This window comes from Antrostomus carolinensis, unplaced genomic scaffold (assembly GCF_000700745.2).
Source record: "Antrostomus carolinensis isolate BGI_N321 unplaced genomic scaffold, ASM70074v2 scaffold3611, whole genome shotgun sequence".
NCBI lineage: Eukaryota > Metazoa > Chordata > Aves > Caprimulgiformes > Caprimulgidae > Antrostomus > Antrostomus carolinensis.
Genome location: NW_010293290.1, coordinates 99 through 27,415, shown reverse-complemented (window position 1 = coordinate 27,415; position 27,317 = coordinate 99). Strand labels below are relative to the sequence as shown.

Here is a 27,317-nt window from a genome sequence, read left to right as displayed (position 1 = left end):
CAGTTGAGGAGGGGGAGTGAGAGAGTGGGTTCTGGTGGGCATCTGGCTACCCACCAGGGTCAACCCACCACAAATTAAAAACAATTCAAAGCAAAATCAGTTAATATCAAGTACTTTAAGCAGATGACTAGATGGCACAATTGGTTAATGAACTGACCTTTTCATTTTAGAAAAAGGTGTGGATTAAACAATGAACCAAGTCTGAAATTAAGGACATATGACAAACACCCTGAACAGCTTTGATTACTCTCCATAGTTTTAAATTACCTCATAATTTACCATAACCAATATTCTAAATTTACAAAAAGTAAAGACAAGTTGCTGCAGAGCAGGATAGTAAGACTACTTGCAAACAGGCAGAAAATCAGTCATAATTTCCGTGTCCATATGGATAAATTGTACGTTTGTAGAGACACTGTATTTTATATATGTAATGTGAAAGACTGAAAAGAGGCAGCAGGAAGAAAAGAAGCATGTAGCAAGCATAACTGTTCATGACTACTACACTCTAAAGTAGTAGTGTACTTTACAGAAACTATTAAATGAAGTCATCATTCTAGACAATATTCTACTGTCAACCACAGGGGAAAAAAAAAAAAAAAACAACACAAAAACCAAAAAATCAGAAAAGGTTCAGAGTTTGACCCCTGCTACTGTACAGTATGAAATCCACATTCTTGCTATGAGATGCATCATTAGGTTTGCTTGTCTTTACAGGATTGTAGGAGAAGAATCAAAATAATATCGTTACTGCACTGGTAACATAAAAAACATACTACTAGAATTAAAACTTTAACTTCATTTAAACATAATGTTTGCATATCAATTTATTCTTTATAAGCAGAAAGCCAAAGCAGTCATTCCTCCTACCTAAAATTCAGATATAAATATAGTCATACCTTTAGATTTTCTTATGCGCATTTTAGAAGATACTTACTGTTCTAAGAGTTGATCATATTTTCTTAAAGCATCCTTTTCAGCAAGAACTGCTCTTTCTTTTTCAGCAACAGCATTATCTCTCGCTTCTCTCAAATTTCTGAGGGAAACAAAGTGATTCTGTCAAGAATCTGTTAGGAAAAAGACTGTTTTGCTTAATGAATTACTACGGACTGACCTTAACTTCCATACTACCTTCTTCAGTTCTCATAGAATGACTGAGGGGTTTGTCTCTATACACCTATTCATTACAGAGGCTTTATTTCAGATTACTTTCATATATACCAAAGTTTCCAGTTCTGAAATTCTAAAACCAATAATCAAACCATCTATTTATATGTAGAAATATATGAATAATTCTGGAATTACTTCATATTACTAGAATTGTAAATTACTTATTTTTTGTAGAAATTAAATAAATTCCAATAATTTTGTTTGGTAGTTCACCAGTAACTAGGGGAATGCTGTCCTCCTAGCTGACATGATTCACAACTTTCATTATAGAGCAGGAAAAGATTAGCTAGGCCTAGAAAACCTAATTCCACATACAACTAATTAGCTAGTTAGTCTGATATATGTTATTGCACATTATTGGTGTTTCCTTTTAGCTTCTATTGCTGGCATCATATTTTATGGTTCTGTGCAGATCAAAAAACCACAAACATTTTATTGCAAACAATCTATAATCTTTCAATTTTTTAATCAAGAATCATAGAACGTTGTGAGTTGGAAGGGACCCACAAGGATCAGTGGGTCTAACTCTTGCCCTAGCATAGGACAATCCCAAGATTCAGACCATGTGTCTGAGGGCACATGTTGTCCAAATGCTTCTTGAATATTGTCAGGCTTGGTGCCATGACTACCTCCCTGGAGAGGCTATTCCAGTGCTCCACCACCTTCTGGGTGAAGAACCTTTTCCTAATGTCCAACTTAAACTTGCTCTGGTACATCTTCCTACCATTTCCCCTGGTCCTATCATCGGTCACCAGACAGAAGAGATCAGGACCTGCCCCTTCTCTTCCCCTTGTGAGAAAGTTGTAGACTGTGATGAGATCTCCTCTCAGTCTCCTCTTCTCCAGGTTGAATAAACCAAGCGACTTCAACCTCTCCTCATACAGCTTCCCCGCTAAACTCCTCACCAATTTAGTCAAGACTTGCAAATTATCTCATTCTTACTTCACTGACATAAATGAGAATAGCATCACCTGACAAATAATACATTAGTATTTATGTTAGAAAATGATATAGGTATTAGTAGTCTGTTAATCTATAGTTTGCCTGTAGTATAATGTAACAATAAACTGTACTAAGTACTGCTTAGATAGGGCTTATAAACTGTATCTCCGTTATTTCGCGCAAGACAGTAACAGCCAGTTTGCAGAGCCTTGGTTGTTGAGGACCAGACACCTATGTTAGGACTGTTTTTGAGGATTCTACTTTACTCCTGGTTTGTTCCTGTGATCTGAGCACTCACTAGCATTTGGAATGTATTAGATGATCGTAGAGACGCCTTTCAAGTTCACTTCCTCTAAAAGGAATCCTGTTCATGTGTTACAAATGTGAGCGCAGTACCACAAACTGTGAGGCAAGCAAAAACATGTCAAGCAGCAGTGACTAGGGGGTTTCACTTCAAAACCACATTCTTCATCTGAACTAAACTGTTCATGTAGATGTAACCAAGCTCTTCCCACTGAAGTTGTTTCTTCCCCCCTCCCCCACAGAAACTTTTTGACTTAAAGCAAAGTGAAATTACAGTCTCAGGCAAATCCTGAAGAAAGAAAATTCAAGATATAGAGGTAAATGGAAAATTATTAATCCTATGTAAATGTTATCCCAGGTCATTTTAGCCACACTAAAGGGACACAATTTTTGGATGAAAGACTATTTTCTATAAATGGAAATGTTATCAATGCTACTTTTCAGAACTCAAAGTAATTCATATGAGTAGAAAATCGTTACTTATGAAGAATCAGCATGAGAATTATGTAACAGCTAACTGGCTATGAAAGGTAATTTTTTACTGGCCACGGAATTTACCAATGAAATTCAGGGACTGATCTTGAGAGTAGATTCTTTAAAATTGACTCATACCAAAATGTAAGAACATGGTAACTAGTTTTGTTAACAGCATTAAGTTCAAGCATGCTTGAAGAAGTAGAAGTGCAATGTTGTATCCTAAGACTAGAATAATTGAAGTGGGATAAAAATTAAGTGGTAGGAGATACACAGTGACTCGTTTAGACAAGAAACCATTTTACTTAACTGAATAGCTAAACAATTGAAAATGCAATAGAAGGAAAAAAGACACAAGTGAGGTACTACTCAACCATCAAGATCACAATCACAGATGTGATATAACTTCTATTGTTGAAACATTTTCAGAGCTGGGAAACACACTAGGGATACTGCCAGTTTTCAGATTGTGCCACTGCAATTTTAGAAGAGGAAAAGCACCTGATGGCTGCACATACAGGCTATATGGACCATCAGGTCTCTAGCAAGTCTATCATACAAGTGAAAGTACCCTTCTAAAATGGGAAATAAATACTACCTACAGATTCAGGTATAGGGAAAAAAAATGGTGGGAGGACAACAGGGGAGGGGAAGCAGAAGTACAAAGGCATCTATACCAGCTTTTAAAATAAAGCTCTTGGCAATTACCATTTATTGCACTTCAGCTCACATCCCTGAACTGTTATAGATAGCACAAATCTGATTCCAGTCAGACTGAGCCAGAAGACATACTCAGGGAGAGCATCTAACATGCTCAGAACTACTAAATTGTGTTTGATCTAAGGGCACAGACTACAGCTAATTCAAAATCAAGCCTCATGAAGACATTCACAAGCCCCATGAATCCACTCACGATTGCTAATACAAACATAGCCAATAGTTACTACAACCAAACAAGTCAAACTGATCCCAAATAAATTAAGAATTATTATTTTCTTCTTTCCCTCAGCCCCCCCCCCCCCCCCCCCCATTTTAGCTTCTTGAACTGACTCATCCAAGTGTAAAATAAGTGCCCATAAATTCAAGGGAAACATTAGGACCCTCAGGCTTGGCAAAGTGGTAAGGAGTAAGAGCAACTGAATATCCGATTAGCTTAGCTGTAATACCATTCCATGTTTTGTGTCTGAAGACAAAACCAGCATCTTAGCTTTATTTTCAGTCACAATCAGGATCTCATCACATCATACAACTCCATTGCAAACTGCTTTGCTCACAATTTGGGGTCCCATGTATCTCGCCATTGAGGGTCACCTCAGACTGGGAAGCACTGCCTTATGGTGGATTTTTAAAAATATTTTATAGAGAAAGTATATGCTAAAAATCTTTTTTTGCAAAATACAAAGTCAAATCTAAGTTATTAACATTTCAGAAGCAATTATTAAAAACTGAGGAATGAAACTTCTGTAAATTGGTTCCAGATACGAATTAAATATCTTTCAGTAGCTTTCTCAATGATATAGAGACCTTTGTCAAATCTCCACTAACAGTGGAGGTTTAAATTCATACCTTGTAATTAAAAATAGATTTACATACAGGAAGTGGTGTGGATGTGTGTGCATATATATTCTACTCACACTTGCAAAATTACATAATGATGTAATTTTTTTTAATTAGAACCTTTCTGTTGACTGGAAGACAGACAGCAGGAGTCATGTTCTTTTTTCACTCTTCCGAGCAGTAACAAAACTAACTATTAGAGGAACAGATGCTGATGCCACAAATATCTTTTTACTACAGTCATTTCCTTCTCCACACAAGACACTTTCAGGACATCTACAATGAAGTTACAATGAATTATTAAGCTCTCTTCCCATCTTAAGGGAATAAAAGGAGCTAAAAACAAGCTCAGAAAGGAATCCAGTGCCAAAAGTCCAAATCCTTAGATCCCTAAAGGCTTATGTTTGTGTTTAACTCTGCATGTAATTCCATGGAATTCAACAACATGACACACATACAAAATTCAATATGCAGGTCTTTGCAGGACTAGGATCTTCTTCAAAAGAGCATAATAATTTATAATAATTTACAGGAAATCAATGGGTTTTTTTGAATCATAATGCTGTAAGCAATCACAAATAGATTTATTTTAGAAAGACATAAGTCTTACTGGTTTCCTCTCATTTTTTCTGCTTTACTTTCTGTGTCAACACCTTCTCATAGACTGACAGGCAAACCAACACATTTTGTATTAATTAACTAACACTATATAACGAACAAACTTCAAACTAGTGTTTATCTAGGACATGAATTTTATAATACTTTTAACTGACAGTGTTGGATGTCCATCATTTAATAATAAACATAACACCATATATTTACTGTACAAGTATAATTTCATTTTAGTTTTTCAAGATTCTCATCAGTTTTATAATTGAACTTAAATTCTCACATTTTGATCACCTCTCAAAGAGCCAGTGAACTAGGATTATACCCACGCACAGATCAGTACTTGGTCATTTTTGCCCTGATTGGTTTACTGCCCGCATCTTATCTACCTGTTTTCACGTTCATACATCTCTTTTGAAGTGCTTCTTAATTGCTCGATTTCTTGATTTGTTTTCAGCCTTATTTGTTCCAACTCTTCATACAGTCTCTTTTCATATTCTGTTTTATAGTGGTCTCTGTAAATAAACAAATACACAACGTGGGAATTTAAAATTAACTGCATTGTCCAAAGTATCTAAACTTCAGGTCCACCCAAAGAAGTACAGCAGAGAATTTCTTGATTTTACATTTTATTAATGTACTGTATTAATGTACATTTATTAATGTAATGTATTAATTACTCAATTTCTTGATTTTACATTTTATTAATGTACATTTATTAATGTAATGTAAAATTACTCATATTAATTTTCCTCTGAAATTGCTTGAAATACATATTAGCCTATGTTGTTATGCAAACTGAGTGAAAATCAACCAGGAATAAATACTATTTAATTGGGAATAAATAAAAGCTTTCTGCATACTGTTTTAATTTTTTCAAAGTAATTTGACATTGATCAATCATGCCACATCATGCTTAACATTCTTACAGAAATTCTTTGTCAGCCTCTACATGAGTGTTTCATTAATCAACCACTGAAAAGAAAAAAAATATAAAATTAATTCTTCACTTTCCAAAGTTTTCTAGCTTCTTCATCACTGGGCAAGGTACAAGACTTTGTTGTGTACTAATTAATCTAGTTAATGTTCAGGAATAATCAAGCAGCAGTCAAGCAACTGGTAGAAATTACATGTTTGGAAATAAAAGCATGTTTATGAAGAAATGTGCATTTACAACTATAAAAGGTTATAGACTTCTTCTGATTTCCAAAAGAAATTTCTGTCGTTGCAGAAATTACACCTTCTCTCCCATGGCAAGACTGCTAAAAGTCAGGAAGGTTCTCACTGAAAAAATTAGAAGAATCTGAAAAAGTCTTGAACACCCAGAGTGATGTCACCAGAAGACAGTTCAAAGTGACACTTATCTTTACTATGACTAAAATAAACAAATGGTATAGTAAAGGGCATATTCTGATCACATAACTTGACTGCTCTGCCAATACCTTTTAATAAACATCAACTGAGTAGCTGCTGAAGCAAAGGACAATCGTTTGTGATTTTTCATTCCTGACCTGCTGTCAAAGTCTTTTGCTTGAGCAGCAATTGAGTATGTTTTTGCCTTATCGAGCAGTTTCACTTTCTTCAGGCTGCAGGCTTTAATGAGCTTCTTTCCAGGCCTATTATTCATAAGGCTTTATACTGTGAATAAACTAAATGTGACCTGAGCATCTCAATGCAGCTATGGATTGTGTTTTAAGTTTAAAGATATAAAGGGAAATCTTTTGTGTTGGTTTGTGCTTACACATAGATTCCCAAGAACTGTAGCTATGAGGTGCTGTCATTCACCTTGCCATAATCTCAACCTATTTTGAAGTGTGTCTTTCTAAAAATTTCTCAGGTTAATCCCTCAATTTCTTAAAGTTTGTGATTTTCTAACTACATTACCCCAATGCCAGCACTTCTGACAGTGACCAGAAGGTGAATTATTCTTTACTTCTAAAAATAAATACTGGGTTTGTTTTCATCCTGAACTACAGCAACCAAAAGAGATCCAGATGCGAAGTGAACATTAAAAGTCTCAAATTCTTCAAAAGGTAGTAAATAGAAGCTTATTACCCAAACTGATGTCACCTCCAGGTAGCAGTGAGGACTGTGGAATATCCATTAGTTGGTACAGTTTTCACTCACTCTACTTTTGTACCTCTCTAATTTATCTAACAAATAAATAGGATTCTGCAGAGCTCCCTAAGAAATCTAATACTATAGACATTTCATCTGAGAGATGGATGGTTTAAATTGCTGAACAGACAGGAATCCCCACTATGGGACACAGTCTCAGAAGGTGCACAGAAAGCGTGTACATGTGCTCAGGAAAACGTAAAGAAGGGACAGCTTCTGCAATATTGCAGATCACATTAAGGTTTCAAAGTACTTTGCAAAAGGATATTATTACCCTCATTTTACAAAATAAATCTAACATTAACATTTTTACATTTTACATTACATTTTCACATTCTGAAATGACTTGCTAAAAGTTCATCAGCAGGTCAGCAGCAGAACCTTGAATACAATCTAGGCTGCCAAGCGGCAGTGTGGTCCTACACATGCTGCTCAGTACACTACACTGTCCTCTTTGCAATGTTATATTGTCCCAGCAAAAGACAATAACGATCTCCAGAGGAGAGAAGATATACCTGCATTATTCACTACAGCTAATATCTCCACTATGAAAATTAGCATCATGAAAGAGTGACCAATACTAATTATGTCACAGAATCACTTAGATTGGAAAAGACCTTTAAGATCATCAAGTCCAATCATTAACCTCACACTGGCAAGTCCCCACTAAACCATGTCCCTAAGCACTGTGTCTACACGACTCTTAAATACTTCCAGGGGTGGGGATTCCACCACTGCAACCTGTTTCACTAAGATATGGCAACAGTACAGAAACCCAGTGACAGTATCAAGATCTCTAAAGGCAAAGTAAGAGTCACAGAATTTCTCTTCAGTTCATATTAAAATGCAAGAGACAGAGACCTCTGATATTCCAAATGACAGTGAAGCAGGCTTGCACAGTGTCCCAGACTGTGGTAGAGGCAAGCTACATTCCAGGCCCCACCTGGAATACCGCGTCCAGTTCTGGAGCCCCCAACACAAGAGAGACATGGAGCAGCTAGAACAAGTCCAGAGGAGGCCACCAGGATCATCCGAGGGCTGGAGCACCTCTCCTATGAGGACAGGCTGAGAGAGTTTGGGCTGTTCAACCTGGAGAAGAGAAGGCTCCAGGGAGATCTTATAGCGGCTTCCAGTACCTGAAGGGGCTACAAGAAAGCTGGGGAAGGACTTTTCATAAGGGCAGTTAATGACAGAACAAGGGGAAATGGGTTTAAGCTGAAAGAGGGCAGGTTTAGATTAGATATTAGGGAGAAGTTCTTGACTGTGAGGGTGGTCAGACACTGGAACAGGTTGCCCAGAGAAGCTGTGGATGCCCCCTCCCTGGAAGTGTTTAAGGCCAGGCTGGATGAGGCTTTGAGCAACCTGGTCTAGTGGAAGGTGTCCCTGCTGATGGCAGGGGGGTTGGAACTAGATGATCTTTAAGGTCCCTTCCAACCCAAACCATTCTATGATTCTATACATACATTTCTTTCTAGGTTTCTCAAATGTAGACAGCTCTTTAAAAGAGCCTCTACATCATTATTACAGGATAAGGTTTTCACAGTGGTTTTCTAGAAAGAGAAATACAGCTACAAGAGGCAGTGCTTACAAGCACATTTCTAGAGGAAGACTGCTGAGACTTACATGATTTTTTAAAGTGTCATTTAAAAGTAAGTCTTAAAAATTTATTTCAAATGCAGAAGTTACAGGTGAACTTAGTTCTGATATATACACAGGTAAAACTAATTTTAAAAAAGTTGAAGTGACTGCATTGAAAGGAAAAATAGTATTAAAACACTTCTGATATGGGCTGGAACTCCTTAGCTGATAATTTCAGTAGAGTGCTCTTCTACTTCCATTTAGATAACAATTTGTCTTTTAGTTGTGTTATGGGAGAGTCATACTAGCACCTTTCATCTTCGTTATACAAGGACACAAGATCTATAGCTGCTGTTTGCAGTTCCACCTTCTTCATTCAAACAGAAGGAAGCAGCTGAAGAGAAGCTGAACCTACTTTATATTCTAACCCCAGTCATTCAGTCCACAGGTGTTTTTTTAAGCACACTACTAACCAAAAAATGGTTTTATGTTCATATTGAAATGATATTTTTTGACATCTAGACGAAGGGAAGTAACATGAACTGGATAACCTTGAATTCTGAGTAAGAAAAATCTAAATGTGGTTTGAAATGGGATGGTGCTTTTTGTCATATAATTTAGTTTCAGGTAGTCCTGCGAGAAGCAGAAAGTTGGACTTGATGACCCTTAAGGGTCAGTTCCAACTTGAGATGTTCTATCAGTCTATGCAATTTTGTGGTATAGCATTACATATGTAGCAAGACATGTAGCTGAATAGGGTGGTATTTCCTGTTCACCATCCCATACATATATCTATACCAACTCAAACGGCATAGGATTTGACATTATTTACCATTGTGGCTAGTATACAACGATCAAACTATTTCTCAAGGTTACATTTAGAGAATTTGTATTCAAACTTGAGGTATGAGAAACTGATAGCTCTAATAGCTGATATGAAACACACTATGTCCCATTTTAAGCATTTGTGAAAACGAAATATATTTCATTCTGCAATAATAGTTTAGATTGTCTTTCAAATACTCCTGTTTTTAACGCAGGTAATTCAGGGTGAGGGTGGAGATGTAACATATGCACTTTAAAGAGTTTTTATCTCTTTTGTAATTAATTATAATTACCTCCATAAATTTCTCTATACACCTAAGAGAATAGTTGCCATAAACTTTCAATGCTAACATCTTCACTGCTATGGTCTTATATCAAAGGCTTAAAAAAATTTCCTGATACACATCAAGACCCAACAGAAATGTTCTGTTTTGGTTTCTAGTTACATGATATGGAGGAGCTTTCTGAAACTTAAAATTATCTTTAATTACACAGGATTTGTGCAAGAAACAAGGCAAAACAGCTAAAATAACTTGCCTACTGATAGACATGAACACACAATAACTTACCTGGATGCAACATATTTTTCATACATTTCTTCCCTAGCCTTTTTGGCATCCTCTAGCTGAATCTGAAGTCTTTCAAGACGATCTTCTTCATGTGCACAGCGAACACTAAGCTCCATGTTCTGGCGATTAAGATAATCTTTATCTTTTTGCAACAAGTTGAGGGATTGTTGTATGGTTGCCAGCTATAAAAGGCATTAAATAGAACACTTTAACATGAACTTCAAGTTAAGTATTTAACCTATGTACACATTTTTGCAATTTCATTTTAACTCTCTTCTGTGAAATCATCTGAACCAAAAATCTGTTTACACTTATGCTTAATGTAAGTTGGTTAAGCTTTAGGCTGAAAAAAGACTTTAATAAAATTATAATTTTCTGAAGTTTTACGATTTATTTCTGGTAGTTGGCACCTGAAAAATAGGTAAAGTGTCCCTTAATCTATCTCAGTATCTAAATAGTACTGAAGTATTGAATAGTGACAGAACTGAATAGTACTATGTCAGAAATACTGATGTTGAGTCTTGGTGCCAACCTGTCATCATACTGGCTACAACATTCTCAGAAACAGAAGTGAAAAGTTTAAGGGCAGAGTGATTATTGCACCATAAAGAAACAGTAAAACTGCAAGGTCTGGGGCTTAAATATACCATGATTGTTGTGGACAAGGTTAATGTTCCAGGCCAGCACCAAGGGCAGAGGGTTCTGTGTGCCTTTTTTTTTTTTTTGACTTTCATTTAGCACGGAGCTACTATAGAAGGCTGAACTGATGCCAAAGTAGAAACATTCGTATCTTGTGAGTCTCTGTAACAGCCTTCCCAATCACCAGATCAGTCATCTTTACTACTCCAATAAGAAAATGGTGTGGGAGAGAGTAATCTCTATCTATTTGAGGTGAATGCTGTCAGAGAACAGGCACAGAGCACGACACAGATGCAGAGTGTCTCCTTACTCATGATAGCAAAACTTAGTTTTATCACCTTAAATAATTTTGCCATTTAAGTTCTTGAGGATGTCACATGTCAAGTTCAAAGAATGATAAATTAATAACTTATCAGAAATATGTCCCCCAAAGCTATAAAGACATCATGTACATGTTTTGGATAGAATTCACCCTTTCTAAGTCATAAAAAGACCAAAGGTTACTTAAGGGAGATAGTCAAGTCAAAGACATGGAGCAACTAGTTAAACAGCTGAAAATCCCTACTAAAAAAAACCCCCAAAACAGGCAAGCAGCGCTCTTATCTTAGAGACATGCTTCTCTCCATATGCCCACCTGCTGAGCACCACACAGGATAAGGTATAAATGCCTGTCCTATACTATGTTTTATTTAAGAAGAAAACCCACAACTACCCTTTCTCTCCCAGTAACAGGTAATATGTATATCCACAGTGAACACAGATATCAGGAAGAAAAGTAATCTAGTAGTTGAGTTACTACCCCTCTAACTCTTCCTCCCCTGAAATAAATAAATACTATGTAAACAAAATTGTATGCTCTTCCAATCCAGAACTTCTGATACTGTATCAGCATACATAAAAATCACCACAGACCTTCCAGGAGATTCAAGTAATCGCATAGTTTGAAACGGTATTTTAGTTTAAAATAGTGCTACTTTTATTCCCTCTCAGATTAATTTAGTATGAAGTTAATGAAGAAAAAGCCATTGTTGCTGCTACACTGCAGTACTGGATAAGTACATACAAACTTGATGTACACGACAATACTTTTTGGGCCAATGCTATATGCTGAGAACAAACCCGCATTCTGATGTCCTCTTACAGCACTAGAACACTGATGAATAAACAGCCTAACAAAGCCTTCAGGTTGATAGAACAGAGGAGAACATAAAAAATATTTTCTAACAGAAACTCAGTTTCTTCCATAGTGTTTCAGGTTATCTCTGTAGCTACCTGTAAAATCAGGCAAAGGAGTACTAATTTTAAAGTGGTAACTATAGCCACTATTTTATCTGTAATGCTGTTATACAGAGACACTAAGGAACACAATCTCCCCTGAATTTTCTCAGGTGTAACTGGTCTCATTTACCCAGCTGCCAAAGTGTTACCATGCAAGGATCCTCCATTTGATTCTTGCCTGGACCAGTACAGAAGTCAAGAACAACCTTCTCATACAGTAACCTTTCATATCACATTAAGAAATAAATTCACAAATGAGTTCAGAACAACCAATGAATTATTTCTCTATTCCTTTTGGTCAGTCCCTGCAACGATTCTAAAGTAAACCCTCCTGGAAGCCATATCCATGCATATGGAGGAAAAGGTGACTGGAAACAACCAGCATAGATTTACCAAGGCCAAAGTGTGCCTAGCAAACCTGACAAGAAAGTTGGCTCTACAGACAAGGGGACAGCTGTCCATGTCATTTACTTGGACTTCTGCATGGCTTTCAGCCATCTCCCATCACTTTTCTATGGGAAAACTGGCAAAATATGGATTGGACAGGCAAATATCAGTCGAACAAACTTTAACATGAGCCAGAAGTGTGCCCCAACAGCAAAGAAGGCCAAGTGCCTACTAGGCTATATTAGCAACAATGCAGACAACAGACTGAAGAAAATTATTCTTTTCCTGTGTTCAGTACTTGGGAGACTGTGTTTGGTGTGCCACATCCCATTCTGAGTTCTCCATAAAGACACACATTAATGTACTGGAGCAAGACCAGAAGAGCTCTTACCAAGATGCTCATGGACTGTAGTACATGATGTACAAGAGGTTGAAATGGTTTTTTTTTTTCAGCCTTCAGAAGAGAAATCTGGCTGGGAAAGTCTTAATTGTTATCTTCACCTATCCAACTGGAATGCATAGAAAGAGCCAGACTCTTGGAAGTGCACAGGGACAGGATAAGAGGCAACAGAAAAAAGCTGTGACAACTTTATTAGATTTTACAAAAACTTTTTCTCAAAAAGGGTGGACAAACACTGGAACAGATTGTCCAAGAAGGCTGTGAATTTCCACCCTTGGAGATACTCAAAACTTGACAAAGTCCTAAGCAACCCACCTAAGCTGGTTCTGCACTGCATGGGAGGGTTGGACTAGCTGGTCTCCTGAGGACCATGCTAATCTAAATTATTCCATGATCCTACAGGTGATCCCGATAGACTTGATTAAACAAAGAATTATATTCAAGAGGTGAAGAAGTAGACAGTTATTGAAGTAAGAACTTAACATTTACCTCTTTTGATAAGTCATTTCTTTCCTTGGCTTGTGCTTTGTGTGACACCTCTAATATTTCATATTTTCTTCTGAGTTCTGACAATTCATGTTCGAATACATCACGTTCACTGTTAAAATAAAGTGAAACTATTAGATGCATAAAGTGTAATGAACAAGATTCCTGTGCACCTGTAATTTCTCAGCCTTCTTTTAGTTCATGACACTGACTTCTTCCAACCAGTCACTCATAGGGCAATTAGTGATAATTGTACCTATTTTAGTTATTAACACCTGCAATGGTATCTTACTATATGAAATAATTTTCTTCATTTCCAAATATTTAAAAAATAATCCAAAATTATAATACAATAATCCTGAATTCCTATCCTAAATTATTTCATCCTCCTCTGATTATTCTTCTTTAGTGTAACTTTGAGCTCTACATTTCTCCTCTTAGCAGTGAGCTGCAAGTACCTTTGTCCACCCTTTTAGCTTTATCAACTTTTTGATTCTATTTCCCGTAACACTCTCTCAAATCTTTCGCAGACATTGAAATTGGATAAAAAACTAAAGCAACTTCATTCCCATCTTCCTAATCAAACAGAAAGCAATGTATACTTGTTCTCAGTTACTAGTCGCCCTTGTATTCAGTCCTTTGATACCAGAGAGGGTTGTATTACTCTTCTCGTGTTTAAAATATATATGACACAGCTGCAAAAATTATGTTGGTGTCCTGAATAAGAGAGCTTTCCATATGCACAAAGAAGTGGCTCTACGTCTCCACTCTATCTGACCCTGTCAGAACAGTGAAATGAATGAGCCAGTATGAGCCTGCAGTCTGGAAAAAAGCTAACTGGGTTTGGATTAAGCATAGAACAGCTTTAAAACTGAGATAACTTACAGTATGCCAGAACCAGAAGATTTGACAGAGCATTTTTAAAGGCAGAAATGAGACTGGAAGTGATTAACTCCTGCCATGCTCCCAAATATCCTCATGCAGTCATGCCAACAGTGCTTTCCTCTCCCCTTCATCTGTGCCTACCCAGATGAATACAACCTACTCTCTCAAATATAGTTTTGGCATGTTCATTCATGCCTTTTTCAACTCAAGACTATTTTAAATGCACACTGTTAAACACTGGGGCTATTCACATGAAAGTTATTACAATCCACTTATTAAGATGCAGTTGCACATGGGAAGCAAAGCACAGCATCAATCCATCCTATTTGCAACAAGCTTCCAGGTAGATTCCAAGGTTGTTTTAGTACATAGAGCTGTGAACAGTTATTCAGAAAACAGACATCCTTCAAATGACTTAGCTGTTCATACTGAATGAACTCAGGCACAGCTACTGACACAAACGGCTTTGCCACTAAGGAGCTGACAGAGTGTTTTCTATTCATAATCCCCATTTTTTTTAATCCATTTCCTAACAAATGTTCCAAAGGACAGATTTCTTGTATTTGCAAGCATTCTGAAAAAGCCATTTGGGAGCAGGACTGTGAAATATATGCCTATGAGTGTATTCCTAAGAAGTCCATTTTCACTAATTTGTATCTGTTGTTTATGAGATGGGCATTCAAAGCGTAGGCTAGAAGTCTAAAATCTATGTTTTAAAAACAAAAAGAGACATTGCAACTTCCTGCAGTTAAACCAATTCACTAAGGCAATCCTAAGATTCTCTGACAAAGAGTTCTCATAACAGCCCTTTCAAACTTATGGTTACAAGGATATCTTAAGTTGTTAAATATTCATTCCTAAGGTCCTACCCTCTTCATTCACTGTGTAGGCACCACACAGTGGAGCACATGGCCTTTTGTTACGTCATTGCTTTTAACCTAGGAAAAAAAGAGTACTTGTTCTAAGATGCTTGGCATCAACAGCTCCCACTTCTTTAGTTGCGATAAGATTAGCAGGCTCTTCTGAAAACACAGTGGATCCCTAAATATAAACTTCTAGGAAGATAATTTGATGCATCAGATTTCAAAATGTTGTTCATCTTATGACTGCAATATACTAGAGGAGATAACTGAACCATTAGTAGATTGAGGCAAGGAAAAATATCTGTGGTGTGCATAAGCCAAATATCAAGTGAAAAACTCTAGTCAGTCAAGGCTGAAGTTTATCTATTAACATTTATATGTCAGTAGAACACTTGAACTATAGAGATACCTACCATTTTACTTTATCATAGTTCTCTTGTCTGTAATCACCTTGCTGAATCATCTGCTTGGTATCAGCCAGTTCCAGTGTTAAACGCTGACATCTAACCTCAAGCTCTGACCGACTCCTCCTCTCGTCTTCATAGCTCTAGAAGGCAAGACATTTTGAAATGATGACAGCTACACTGATATTTACTTCAAGCAACCACCAGCTAAATTTTGTGAAGACCTCTTATGAATATTCAATATTTTCATTTGTCTCAGTATTTGGAAATCCAGCATACATCACAAAGTAAGTAACCAGCTGTACTGATACTCAACTTATTTTTACCTTGCTCTAAATAGTTGATTAACATACCTATTTTTGCTAATGTAACCTGCTTTGGCAGGGGGGTTGGACTAGATGATCACCTGAGGTCCCTTCCAACCCCTACCATTCTGTGACTCTGTGATTAGCACAACTTCAAAGACCAGTAACCCTCATACATACAGCCGGTGGTATACAAACCTATAGCAGGAGCACTAAAGTCACACCACCTTTACAACATTTTCAAACAAGTTTCCTTGTGAAGATCCTTGCTGGTCCATTTGAAAAACAAAAAAAGAACTGTTTGTTCGGGAAGTTTGGGAACTTCTGTCATTATACGTAAAACTTCAGCCAGTTACAATACAGGAGTATCTGGTAACTTATGTTTGCTGAAGCATATCATCCAAAAAAAAAAAAAAGAGAAAAGGTGCTTATTTACTGGTCTATCAGCATTAATTTTCATTTTCCCTTCTTTTTCCTCCTCATATACTTTGAGAGACTACTATGGGAATAAAAAGGAGACCAAAGCAAGGAAACACAGAAAGTATTTGTCTTTTAAAACACTGGTTATTCCTTTTGAAGATAAACAGATTCCTTAATCAAAAAAAAAAAAAAAGAGAAAAGGTGCTTATTTACTGGTCTATCAGCATTAATTTTCATTTTCCCTTCTTTTTCCTCCTCATATACTTTGAGAGACTACTATGGGAACAATAAAAAGGAGACCAAAGTCTTTTAAAACACTGGTTATTCCTTTTGAAGATAAATAGATTCCTTAATCATCTTCCTCTTCCCCGCCACCCCCCACAGGAACAGCAGACTTTCATACCTTATTCCACCACCTAGATTCCATTTCTCAGATTTTTCTACAGAGTATTTATTCTCACAAAGCTTACCTTACTTGCTCATCCTAAATGCTGTACTCCTAAGTAATTTCTTCACAAAAAAAACCCCCAAAATAATGCTCATCCATCTATACTACGGAAAAATTATGGACAGCAAAGAATTATGTGTTAAAAATTTAAGACTATCCCCTGTGCATCTAGATATTTTCCATATTCCATTTCTCAGAATACTACAGAGTTCTGTTTCTTTCTGTGATGGCTAATATGTGGCAGGTTCGATAATTGACAACGGATGCTTAAGAAACAATAACTCCACCTGGTTATACTGAAAGGACACCACGATATTATTCATTGACGGTGAATGCACAATCAAATTACTGCCTTAGAGATGTGATTACTGAACCAGCCATTTAGCCACTGCACATTAAATATATTTTGCAGTGATGGACATTGTATGAGTGCGTGATTTTTCAAAATAAACTGAAAGCTATGCTTTATTTAGGGTTATAAGAGAGGATAGTAATTGTGTCTAGCTGGTTTTTGATAGACAAGAAAAGTTTAGGACAACAGCATATATGGAGTGGATGACTCTTAAATATAGTCTCCAAGGAGGAATGAACAGAAGGATGATATTCTAGGATCGGGATGGAAAGACACAAAGAACACTCTGACCAAATTCACAGGCACCATAAATACTGAAAGAATGCCTTCTGGAAAAACACACCTAAATGCTTGTAAGACACTATAGAAAGCTCCCTATGCTACTAAACAGACTGTAACTATTCTCTTAATAAAAAGAAATTCTCATTTTATATTTCACAAATCTAGTCCTTTTCACTTGCACTAAAATCGCATTAGATCAATCACAAAATTACAAGACTAGGAAAGTCTTCCTGAGGATTTTGGTGTATCATTAAGAACACGTCATCTAAAGACACGACTGTTATTCATCCTAACATACTGGTATATATGGCTTGTTATTTTTGTTTACCCTAATTAATGGCTACACATTAAACAAATTAACACGATAGAACACTTTCTTCTCAAACCAATTAACATACCATAATTTATAAAGATGGCATTATCATAATAGTAAAGCCTCTGTCAGATGTTTTTAAAGGCGTCATCTACAAGTTAGCTGGAGTTTCAAACATGTAACATACAGGTGCAAGCACCCTGTTATACAGTGCAAACATGACTCATCTTGCAATAGGAAATGGTGCTAAGGGCACTTAACTTTTAAGTGCAAATTGAAAGATTAAGTTTGGATACAATTCCTCTGTGGATATCCTGTGCCATTCTGCTGCTAATACCATGCTGGAATTCAAAGACCCTTCGCAGAGTGGGCTATTGAAGCTCCAACAGTATTACACATTTAGCAGCTAGAAGACAACTACCAGAAGTATAAAATGAAATTGGTTAACTTCTGGACAAATTCATCATAAAGAGCTCTAAAGCACCAATTACCACAACAGCTAAAAACCTACAAAATTAGTTCCTTCTAATACCTGAGATGTAAACTACGTCTTTTAGTTGCCAAAGTTGTATTTTAATCCTTTTAAAAGGATCAAGATACAGAACACTTTGAAGGACATGAATGAGGGTCCCAGAAATAACAACAATAAATAAAAATCACTTAATTAAGTCCACAAACCTTAAAAAAATTAAAGGACCAACAGTACTTCCTCATATAGAATGTGATTGTGATGATCCTGTCAAAAAAGCATGTCTTTTCTTCCGCTTCTTACTAATTTTTGCTATTGCAGAGAGTAGCAACTCAGACAGATAAGGTAGTTAAAACCAACAAACCCATCCTGTGAGAGATAGGTAGGCAAACATTGCCTAAATAAATTGTAAACAGAGCTGTCCAAGAGACCCAGTATTAACCAGTACAGGTGGTTTCTACAGAGCATGTGAAGCAGTCCCTACCAAGAAGCGCTTCCATTTGGTTTACAAACACTATCAACAGAGGGATGTTTCAAGTGAGAAGATTCTGAACTTGCCTCATCTGCACCATTTAAAACCCAAACTGGTAGATAAACGGAAAGATCTTATGACAGACCTCAGTTTTATGATATTAAACTTCACTGTTATCCTCAGTCTGGAATGAATAGCAGCTTATAGCAGTCACTTGATATGAACACCTACCTAAATTTCAAGTATAAAAACTGGGTGACATACATAATTTTTGAACAAAGTTAGTGTCACATAATACATGGTAGGGATTTTTTCTTTCAAAAAGCCTTTGGGTATAAGAAAACAAGCAACAGAAATTAAGGGAAAAAGATTAATCAGCCCATCAGGCAGAAGTAACATGACTTCTTCAGACTGTCTACAGATAAGCCTGTGGAAGAAAGTGATCCTGCTTTTAAAAAGCTTATTTAAAATAACTTCATCTTTGAAGTATCACTTACACAAGCTAACACTTTCTGTTCGTATCCTAAGGTATCTAAAGGCACTAGGCAAATGTAAAGCTACTATACTGTTGTGATGTGAAAACGAGTTCCCTCAAGTTATTTGAGGTGCTGCTACTTAGTAAAGATAACATTTTGGTTCAATCTGTTTACATAGTATGCATTCAAAAATTATTGGTCAGTACATTATTTATTTGAATACAACCGCTCAAATGGCAGGAAGAAGTTATACAAAACTGGATGAATAAGACATCTCTTCTAGTATGTTGATATGAAATTGACAATCTGCCAAGAACTGTAGATGGGGCACTCAATATCTGCCACTAAAAATTATAAACAAGAATGACAAACTACTTCCAAAACAGGGAAGCTCTGCAAAAAAAGTAAGAAAGAAAAGCTTTGGCATAAGTGCCTCTATTGCAAAATAAAGTGGGAGAAATAAAAAACTCTTTCTCTCTGTGCAATAGTTTCACTGGGCCAGCCCTTGGCTAGTAGCCAACACAGCCGTTCACCCACTTCCCCCCAACCCCAGGGGACAGGGGAGAGGATTGGCGGGCAAGGGTAAGGAGACGCGTAAGTTGAGATAGGAACAATTTAATAATTGAAATAAAAGAAAACTTAAAATAATATTAATATTAAGAACAGTAGTGATAATAACAGTAACAAAATATACAAATGAGTGATACCCAGTGCAGCTGCTCACCACCCACTGACCAAGCCTGGCCCATTCCCAGATAACGATCCCGGAGGAGCGACAATCCCGAACCGAAACCGCAATCCCGGAAAAACAAGAGCCCAAGCGAAAAGCTAAAGAGGAAGAGCCCCTCACTAATATACTGGACATGATGTGATATGATATGGAATATCCCATTGGCATGTCTAAATGCCAATTTGGCTTATTAACTTAAATACTTCTCACCCGCTTAAATCTTGTGCTTGTAGACTAACAGAACACAAAGTCCTTCACTTCCAGCAACAAAAATGCAAACACTGGTATGTTATCAGTGTCCCTCTCATAACAAATCTCAGGCTGAAAGTAAAATGCAGCACTATTCTCATTCTAGCTACTAAAAACAAACCCAGCTCTGTTCCTGCTAAAAACCAGGACACTCTGGATCTGCACTGATGAGAATCTTCAATGAAATATTCTCAGGAGAAAAGGACCCTTGAGATCACTACATTAGAGACCAGTATTAAGCCATTTGGTTCTTCTGAACTACAACTAGCAATCTATATGAACCACGGCAATACATCAAAAGAGACAGAAAGATGTTGGATAGAAAAAGGAACTTTCGTAGATACATAAGTCTTCTCGAGTCTTGGAAATATGAAACCGCTGAACTAAGCCAACAGTTATTGGTAAAATATTTTTTGCAGCTTTTTTCCCCGAACAAGGTAAATATTAACAACAGTGAAGGAAAGAAGACGCATCATTCACTTAAGACTAAAGCCTCGTCTGTTCTTTCAAGAAAGAGATGTGAAGACGAAGTAATCAAAGCACTGCTTGAAAGATATGGTGTCAGGGGCTGAGGAAGGGGTCTAGAGTGCAGTCTTTAATTACAGATGTGCAAACTTCAGAAAAAGTCTTAGTGAACACAGTCCTGGAGCAGCAACAGTAGCCTCAATTTTACAACATTCAGATACATCTAGTGCCAACTGGCCCTTGAGTGCAATAGCTTAATTCACTCTTTGAAGACTATAGGAATGTTTTTCCTCCAGCTGGGAAACATCACCACAGATAAAATTGTCAGGTATTTCTAGCAAAACCTGACAGCTACTAATCCCGATTCAGAGACAAAGTCTTAGAAGAGATCTTTGTCCTACATACATCCAACTTCATCTTTAGGCTAACTATAGCTTTTAGATAACTGTCATACTATAAATTTGATTGCAAGTCCTGAATGCAACTTTACAGAAAAAAATAACTAAAGAAAGGAAGCCCTGATAAAACTATACCAATGCCAGGAAAACTCATAGCCAGAAGAAGAAAGCAATACTTAACCTTCTAGAGCTACGAAGAAAAGCAGAATTTCCTTCTTGGACTCTTCCCCCAGCCTGAGAGAAACACATAAGTAGTAAATTACAGCTGTTTGAGGGAAGGTTCTAACCACTTTGGAAGCAAACAACTCTGAAAATAGTACACTGATCTTCAGCATGGGAACACACACATCAGAAGCTGGTTTTGTTTCTGGGAAGCTCCTGGTAATGTAACACTACAGCTGGACTTTCTTCTCTATCCGTGCCTCCAAAGGTGGCGGCACCAACACTGCTTCTACCTGAAGCACTGTACAAGAGGGACTGGAGTAAGTCTGTGCTCTACATTTGGCGACGGATCAGTCAGCACTGCAATACAAGAGCATCGCTTTTACCAGTTCCACTGCCTCCCCCCAGTCTGTTGCTGCTGCACCTTGCATCAGAGGAGCCACACTGGTCTAAAACACAGATACAGCAATGGTGTACAGAGAGCCATCAACTTAGTGGTAGTATTGCAGAAGCACTTACACCGATCACTCTAAAACCAGAAAGTGGTGATAAAGGTCTTTTGACACTGGCTGTGTACATCAGGCCACGTTCCAGTGCTAGAAATCAGTCTTCACACTATGTTCTTTGCTACCAGTCGTCAGAAGCAGCTTCCCCATCCTACTGGGTCTGTGTTCCAGATTCAGCAGGTTTTGATTAAGTGCTAACTCAGAGCAGCAACAGACAATCAACAAGAGAACTTTGTTACAAAGTTGTAGAGTTTTAGTGGTCTTACTCCTCAGCATGCTAAGAATTAAAGCAGTGCTAGCAGAGGCTGATACACACTTAGGACCTCCTGCCCTTTCTCAACAAACAAAATATATTTTCATATACCTAGAATATAAATACAGGTGATAACATTTGAAAGATCTCTTTTATGCCCTGAAGACAGAAACAAAAGTTTTTCTAATACAAATAAATTAATGAATTGTCTAAAGATAAAGAACATGTGGATTTGTCAAGTCTTAGAAAATTAGTTTCTAAAAGGCTACAATGACAATTCAGTTTTTTACAGAAGCAAGTTTCCTGGCTGGTACAGCTGGCTGCTTACAAATGCAGTTGGCTGAGAGGCCACGATACCCACCCACTGCACTCACTTTTGTGCCAGGCTAGATCTGTTGTGCCAACAAGTTTTGTTTGGTCAGGTTTTTTTGCCACCTAACCAAGAAAAAAAGAAGAAAAAAAAAGAAAAAGGGAAAAAAAGGCAGCCCGTAGCAAAAAAAAAAAAAGATTTCGTGAGTTTGAAGACCTGATTTTATATAACCAATGCTCAGTCATTGGCTCAGAGAATAGAACTGTACTGCTTTGCTTTCCCACAGAACAGTATATAGTGGCTCATGATCAGAGAAAAAAAATAATCTAACGGTCTTATGTTCACACTCCAAAAGAAGAACAGTAAAATTAGAGCTCATTTCTTTTGACCAAATTAAAGTACTAGAGCCATCTTGTCACAAAACAACATAGCTTAGACGATGGTTGTCTTATTTGATTAATTCATTTCACATTTCAATTTTCCTAGCGATGGCTTAACACATTAGACAAGTTTGGATCTTCCTTTAAACTTTTCAAATTATTTCCTGGCTAGATAAACTTTCCCATAAGTCTATACCCAATTCTTGCATATTTCTCATGACTTTACTTCTGGGTGACTGTCTACATGTATGAAACATTCAAACCTTGTCTGTCAACCATGAACAACCAGAAAAGCCAGATCCTCCCCCAAGTGTTTAATAGAGAGATTTGGGATAAGCATATATTTTATTTCCTTTCCATGTTCCACAAAGAGGAAAAAAGCTATGTTGAAACTCATTAGGAGGAGTCCTAATTATTTGCAATAGCAAAAAAACAGAGAAAAAAAAAAAATTGTCTTAATTTCAGTGATTGCCTTTATTTCAAAAGTCATATTACTAGTTTCCTAAAGAAGTTTTAAACTCAGAAAAGACACTTTGCTGATAAACTACGTAGAGATCAAAAATATTACAACCGCTGGAGAAAACTTGAAATTTAAGGAATATTGGATTGGAAACCAGAGGAATGATTTGAAGAGTATAAGTTATTAAATAACAGGCAAGGAACTTCAGCAACTATGCTGCATGTAACTGGAAATAAAGAATTATTAGAATACCAGAAAAACAATAAAAGAGTGTAAGAGTTTAAATAAAACTCTGAATGAAACTGCTTTATTTCCTACTGATAAATTTCCTTGCAATAAAGCTTGGCCTTATCAAAGGAGCAAAAATAAGTTACCTCAAAAGTATCCCTTGAAACCAGTTCTTTGTAAACTGCAAGAGACGCTTATCATAGAATGGTTAGGGTTGGAAGGGACCTTAAAGATCATCTAGTTCCAACCCCCCTGCCATCAGCAGGGACACCTTCCACTAGACCAGGTTGCTCAAAGCCTCATCCAGCCTGGCCTTAAACACTTCCAGGGAGGGGGCTTAGGTATGTCAGCTCTAGTGTACTAAGTACATTAGAGATTCCAAAGCACCCTCACGTATTGATGATGCTCCTTTTACCTTGCTATCTGAAACAGCCTGAGGTACCTTGTCACAGTGACACTTACCAAGCCACTAGGTCAAATCTGAACTTGCCAGAAGCAAAATACAGAGACTCTTAAATCTCTCCATACATAAAATACCTCATACAGGTCACATTTCATTGAATCTATGAAACTCACCTGTATGCGTAACAGATAGGGTAAAGGTTTGGGGTTTTTTTTGTGCATATGGAAGACCTGTAGTAAGTGATCTTATCTGAAACCTGAGACTCCTAAGGAATAATTTTTATTAACAACTGTAAGCCTTTTTTTCTTGGGACATTTCAACATCTGGATCTCTTATCTCCTTTTTTAAAAAAAAACAAAAAAAACCCAAAACAACAAAACAATAACCTGAGCTATTCATTCTCACTAATTGTCTCTCATTTTAAACATGATTATGCAAACAGGGTACACACATTCAAAAAACCACCTCAGTACAACACAGGCAACATTCTAGCACCTTCTCATCAGCATCAAAAGAAAAGCACAGTAAACTTCAAACTTTGAAAAATATGTCAGTGGGAAAGGTGGATACTGCCACCATGTGGTATAAAAAGACCAAAATGAGAAGTTTCTGTATTTTATGGTCAATGTACCAAGAAAATTGTTTCTAGCACAACTTTTACTGTTATCTACTACTCAGTTAAATTGCTGCAGCAAAAATTAACACAGGAGTCAGTCAAATCTCAGAACGCTGAAATCCTCCTGTAGAATTTTATTAAAACAGGGCACATCAAAAGTACAATGAAGGAAAATGCTAATGTAAATCAAAGTTAACAGGATTAATTTAATCTCAGTGATGACCAGAGATGATGACACAAAAATAATGCTAAAGCACATAAAAGCACAAATTTTATTGATTACTTTTTTCTAATTCAATCAAAAAGAGAAATGAAAAATAATACGAAATTCACAAGATATCCCCATCTAATTAATATCTCAATACATCTGATTTACTTATTCACTTATTTACTTTACTTATTCCATAAGTAAATTTTGAGGATTAGAAAAAAAAAAAAAAAGGTGGTAACTAGAGAATAATTTCAGAAGTAGTAAAATGACAGTGGCATTTCAGTCCCTGCTAGCCATGACTTGGATAAATATACTCTGGGGAGCTGAAACTGTCTTATCACAACTCCAAGTGTATGTGCAACTAAGCTAAAATACAGATTTTCTTAGCTGCATACATACTAAGGTTACTATAAGTATTCATAAATACCTTAAAAACAAATTCTTCTTATACTGTTTCAACTTTATTACTCTTTGAAAATAAAAATCAAATATATTTAGATAATTTGTTTCTTTACTTCTGGCATTTATACTGGACCTGAAATCAAATTATCTTTTTCTTTAGTAGAGAAATAAATAGGGAAAATAAAACATAAAAATTTGAAAAGCATAACAGAGAAGATGCAACTCCAAAGAATTCTTAAAAAAATTGCATTTTTATATAATTAAAACAAAAGGTGAAGAAAATTACTACCAAGACATCACCATCTCGAAAACTATACACTGAGTCATCATTGGGCCCTCAACTACTGCTGGATGGATCTCCTGTCTCAGCTTCTCTGCCCTGAACCTTGCCCTCAGAAAGCACAATATAGCTGGGAGGAGTCTACCCTCAACAGTTTCATGAGCAAATCTTGCAGGGTAGCCATAACTTAAAATTAGCTGTTATGCAAGAACATATATAGCACGTTTCCCTTCGCCCTCCCTCCCTGTCCCCTCCTCCCCCCAGTAATTTTTATACAGGAAAAAAGCTTTTATATCTTATACATGAATAATGATTTGGAGAATGAGTTTTTTTGCAACATGTATATCTATTTACATAGTATCTTAATTGAGATAATTAAGGTGCACAGACCTCTGTCAGACACTTCAGTTGGGATTTGTACTGACTCAGTTCTTCTGTGAGGCTTTCCTTTCTCTTCTGTAGATCACTTAGCTCTTTTCTTAAGGAATGGACTACTTCATAGAATCGGATCTAGAATAAGAAGATATATATTCAAAATTGAGAGTAGCAAAATTGCAACCACGAAGCTACAATCCCCAAAACAAATCAGCTCAAGATTTTATGACAATAACTCACCAAATGATTTATAGTGCAAACCAGGAACCTGGCTGGGGCTCGTGGGGAGGGGGCCGAATGTTAAATCAAATACAGTGTCTTTCTTTAGCCTATCACAGCAGCAACTAAGAAATAATCAGCTTGTGTTTCATACCGAATTTAAAAAAAAAAAAAAAAAAAAAAAGGAATAAAAGTAAAGATAGACATTTTTGTTCAACTACAGCAGCTCCCAGTCAGGCTGCCTGATTAGAAAATACAGCTGCTACTGGACCACGTGGTCTCACCCAACACCAAAAAAACCCTTTCCTTGTAAAAGGATTAAAAATAATAATAATAATAAAAATCTAACACATACTCTTCTCTCTTCTCCCACTCAGTCACAGACATGGTCTCAGATGCATAAAACTTTTCCAGAATATTTATACTGAACAAAAAAAACCAAACTAGAAAACACAGTAGTAAAACCACAAAGTCAGTGGTAAAAAGCAAAAAGGGGCAAAACAAAGAAGAAAGAGCTTTTTTGATATACACTCCCACACAGGTACACAGAGATTATAACTCCCAGATTAATCTGATACCTTAAAATGTTTATTTTGGGGAATGAAAAGAAAATAAAAGATAATTAAGCAAAAGCTACTCCATACCCCCCATCATTAACTCTTTGTTTGATGTATGATTAAAGAAATACAAGCAAGAAAACACAGATAAAGAAAGCATTCAAGAGCAAGTTGTACGACACTTCCATGCAGAAAGAAGACAGGTCTCTGTTTTGCTACCTGTAAACAGGAGAAGACAAAGAAAAGTTGCAGGTATATTTTATATAATTGACAGCATACAAATCTAAAACACAGAAGCCATGGAAACTTGCGATGTAAACACAGGCACAGTTTGCTTTATACAATGAAGCAAGTGTGAGGCAGAAAAGTGAAATTTCCTAAGAAGTAGCGGTTTTTCTTTGTTTTCAAGTTTTTCCAAGTACTGTGCATGTTAAAAGTTGCAGTTCTTTCAATTTCTTGTAATCAACAAGAGAGCTCCACTTTTTATCCTTACCTTTAGATGCAAAACAAACATAAGCTTAAATGTATATCTTACTTTAAGATCCCCCTTGCATCCCCCTGGGGATACCTGGATGCTCCACTCTCTTCTCTCTTAAGTGTTTGCATACCAATGCACGCAGCACGGGGAATAAACAGGGGGAACTAGAGACCTGCGTGTGGTCACAGCGCCATGACCTCACTGCGACCACAGAGACATGGTGGGACAGCTCGTATGACTGGAGTACTGTCATGGATGGGTATGTCCTCTTTAGGAAAGACTGACTGGGAAGACGGGGTGGTGGGGTTGCCCTTTATGTGAGAGAGCAACTAGAATGTATCCAGCTCCACCTACAGATGGATGATGAACGAGTGGAGAGCTTATGGGTGAGAATTAAGGAGTGTGCTAACACAGGTGACATTGTTGTGGGTGTTTACTACAGGCCACATGATCAGGATGAGGAGGTGGATGAGACCTTCTGCAGGCAGCTGAGAGTAGCCTCAAGATCACAGGCCCTGGTCCTCATTGGGGACTTCAATCACCCTGATATTTGTTGGAAAAGCAACAGGGCCAGGCACACGCAGTCCAAAAGGTTCCTACAATGCAGAGAG

At 36.9% G+C, this 27,317-nt stretch overlaps 1 protein-coding gene across 1 annotated transcript; it reads right to left on the bottom strand.

The window, feature by feature from the left end:
• Window positions 1–933: 933 nt before the first annotated feature.
• LOC104532095 (progesterone-induced-blocking factor 1-like) lies at window positions 934–26,959 on the bottom strand. The gene is made up of 7 exons (XM_010177201.1): window positions 26,837–26,959; window positions 25,468–25,587; window positions 15,497–15,630; window positions 13,339–13,447; window positions 10,146–10,327; window positions 5,445–5,570; window positions 934–1,036 (listed from the first exon to the last, which is right to left on the bottom strand). The coding sequence occupies exons 1-7, from the start codon at window positions 26,957–26,959 to the stop codon at window positions 934–936; spliced, it is 897 nt and encodes a 298-aa protein (XP_010175503.1).
• Between the last annotated feature and the right edge of the window lie 358 nt (window positions 26,960–27,317).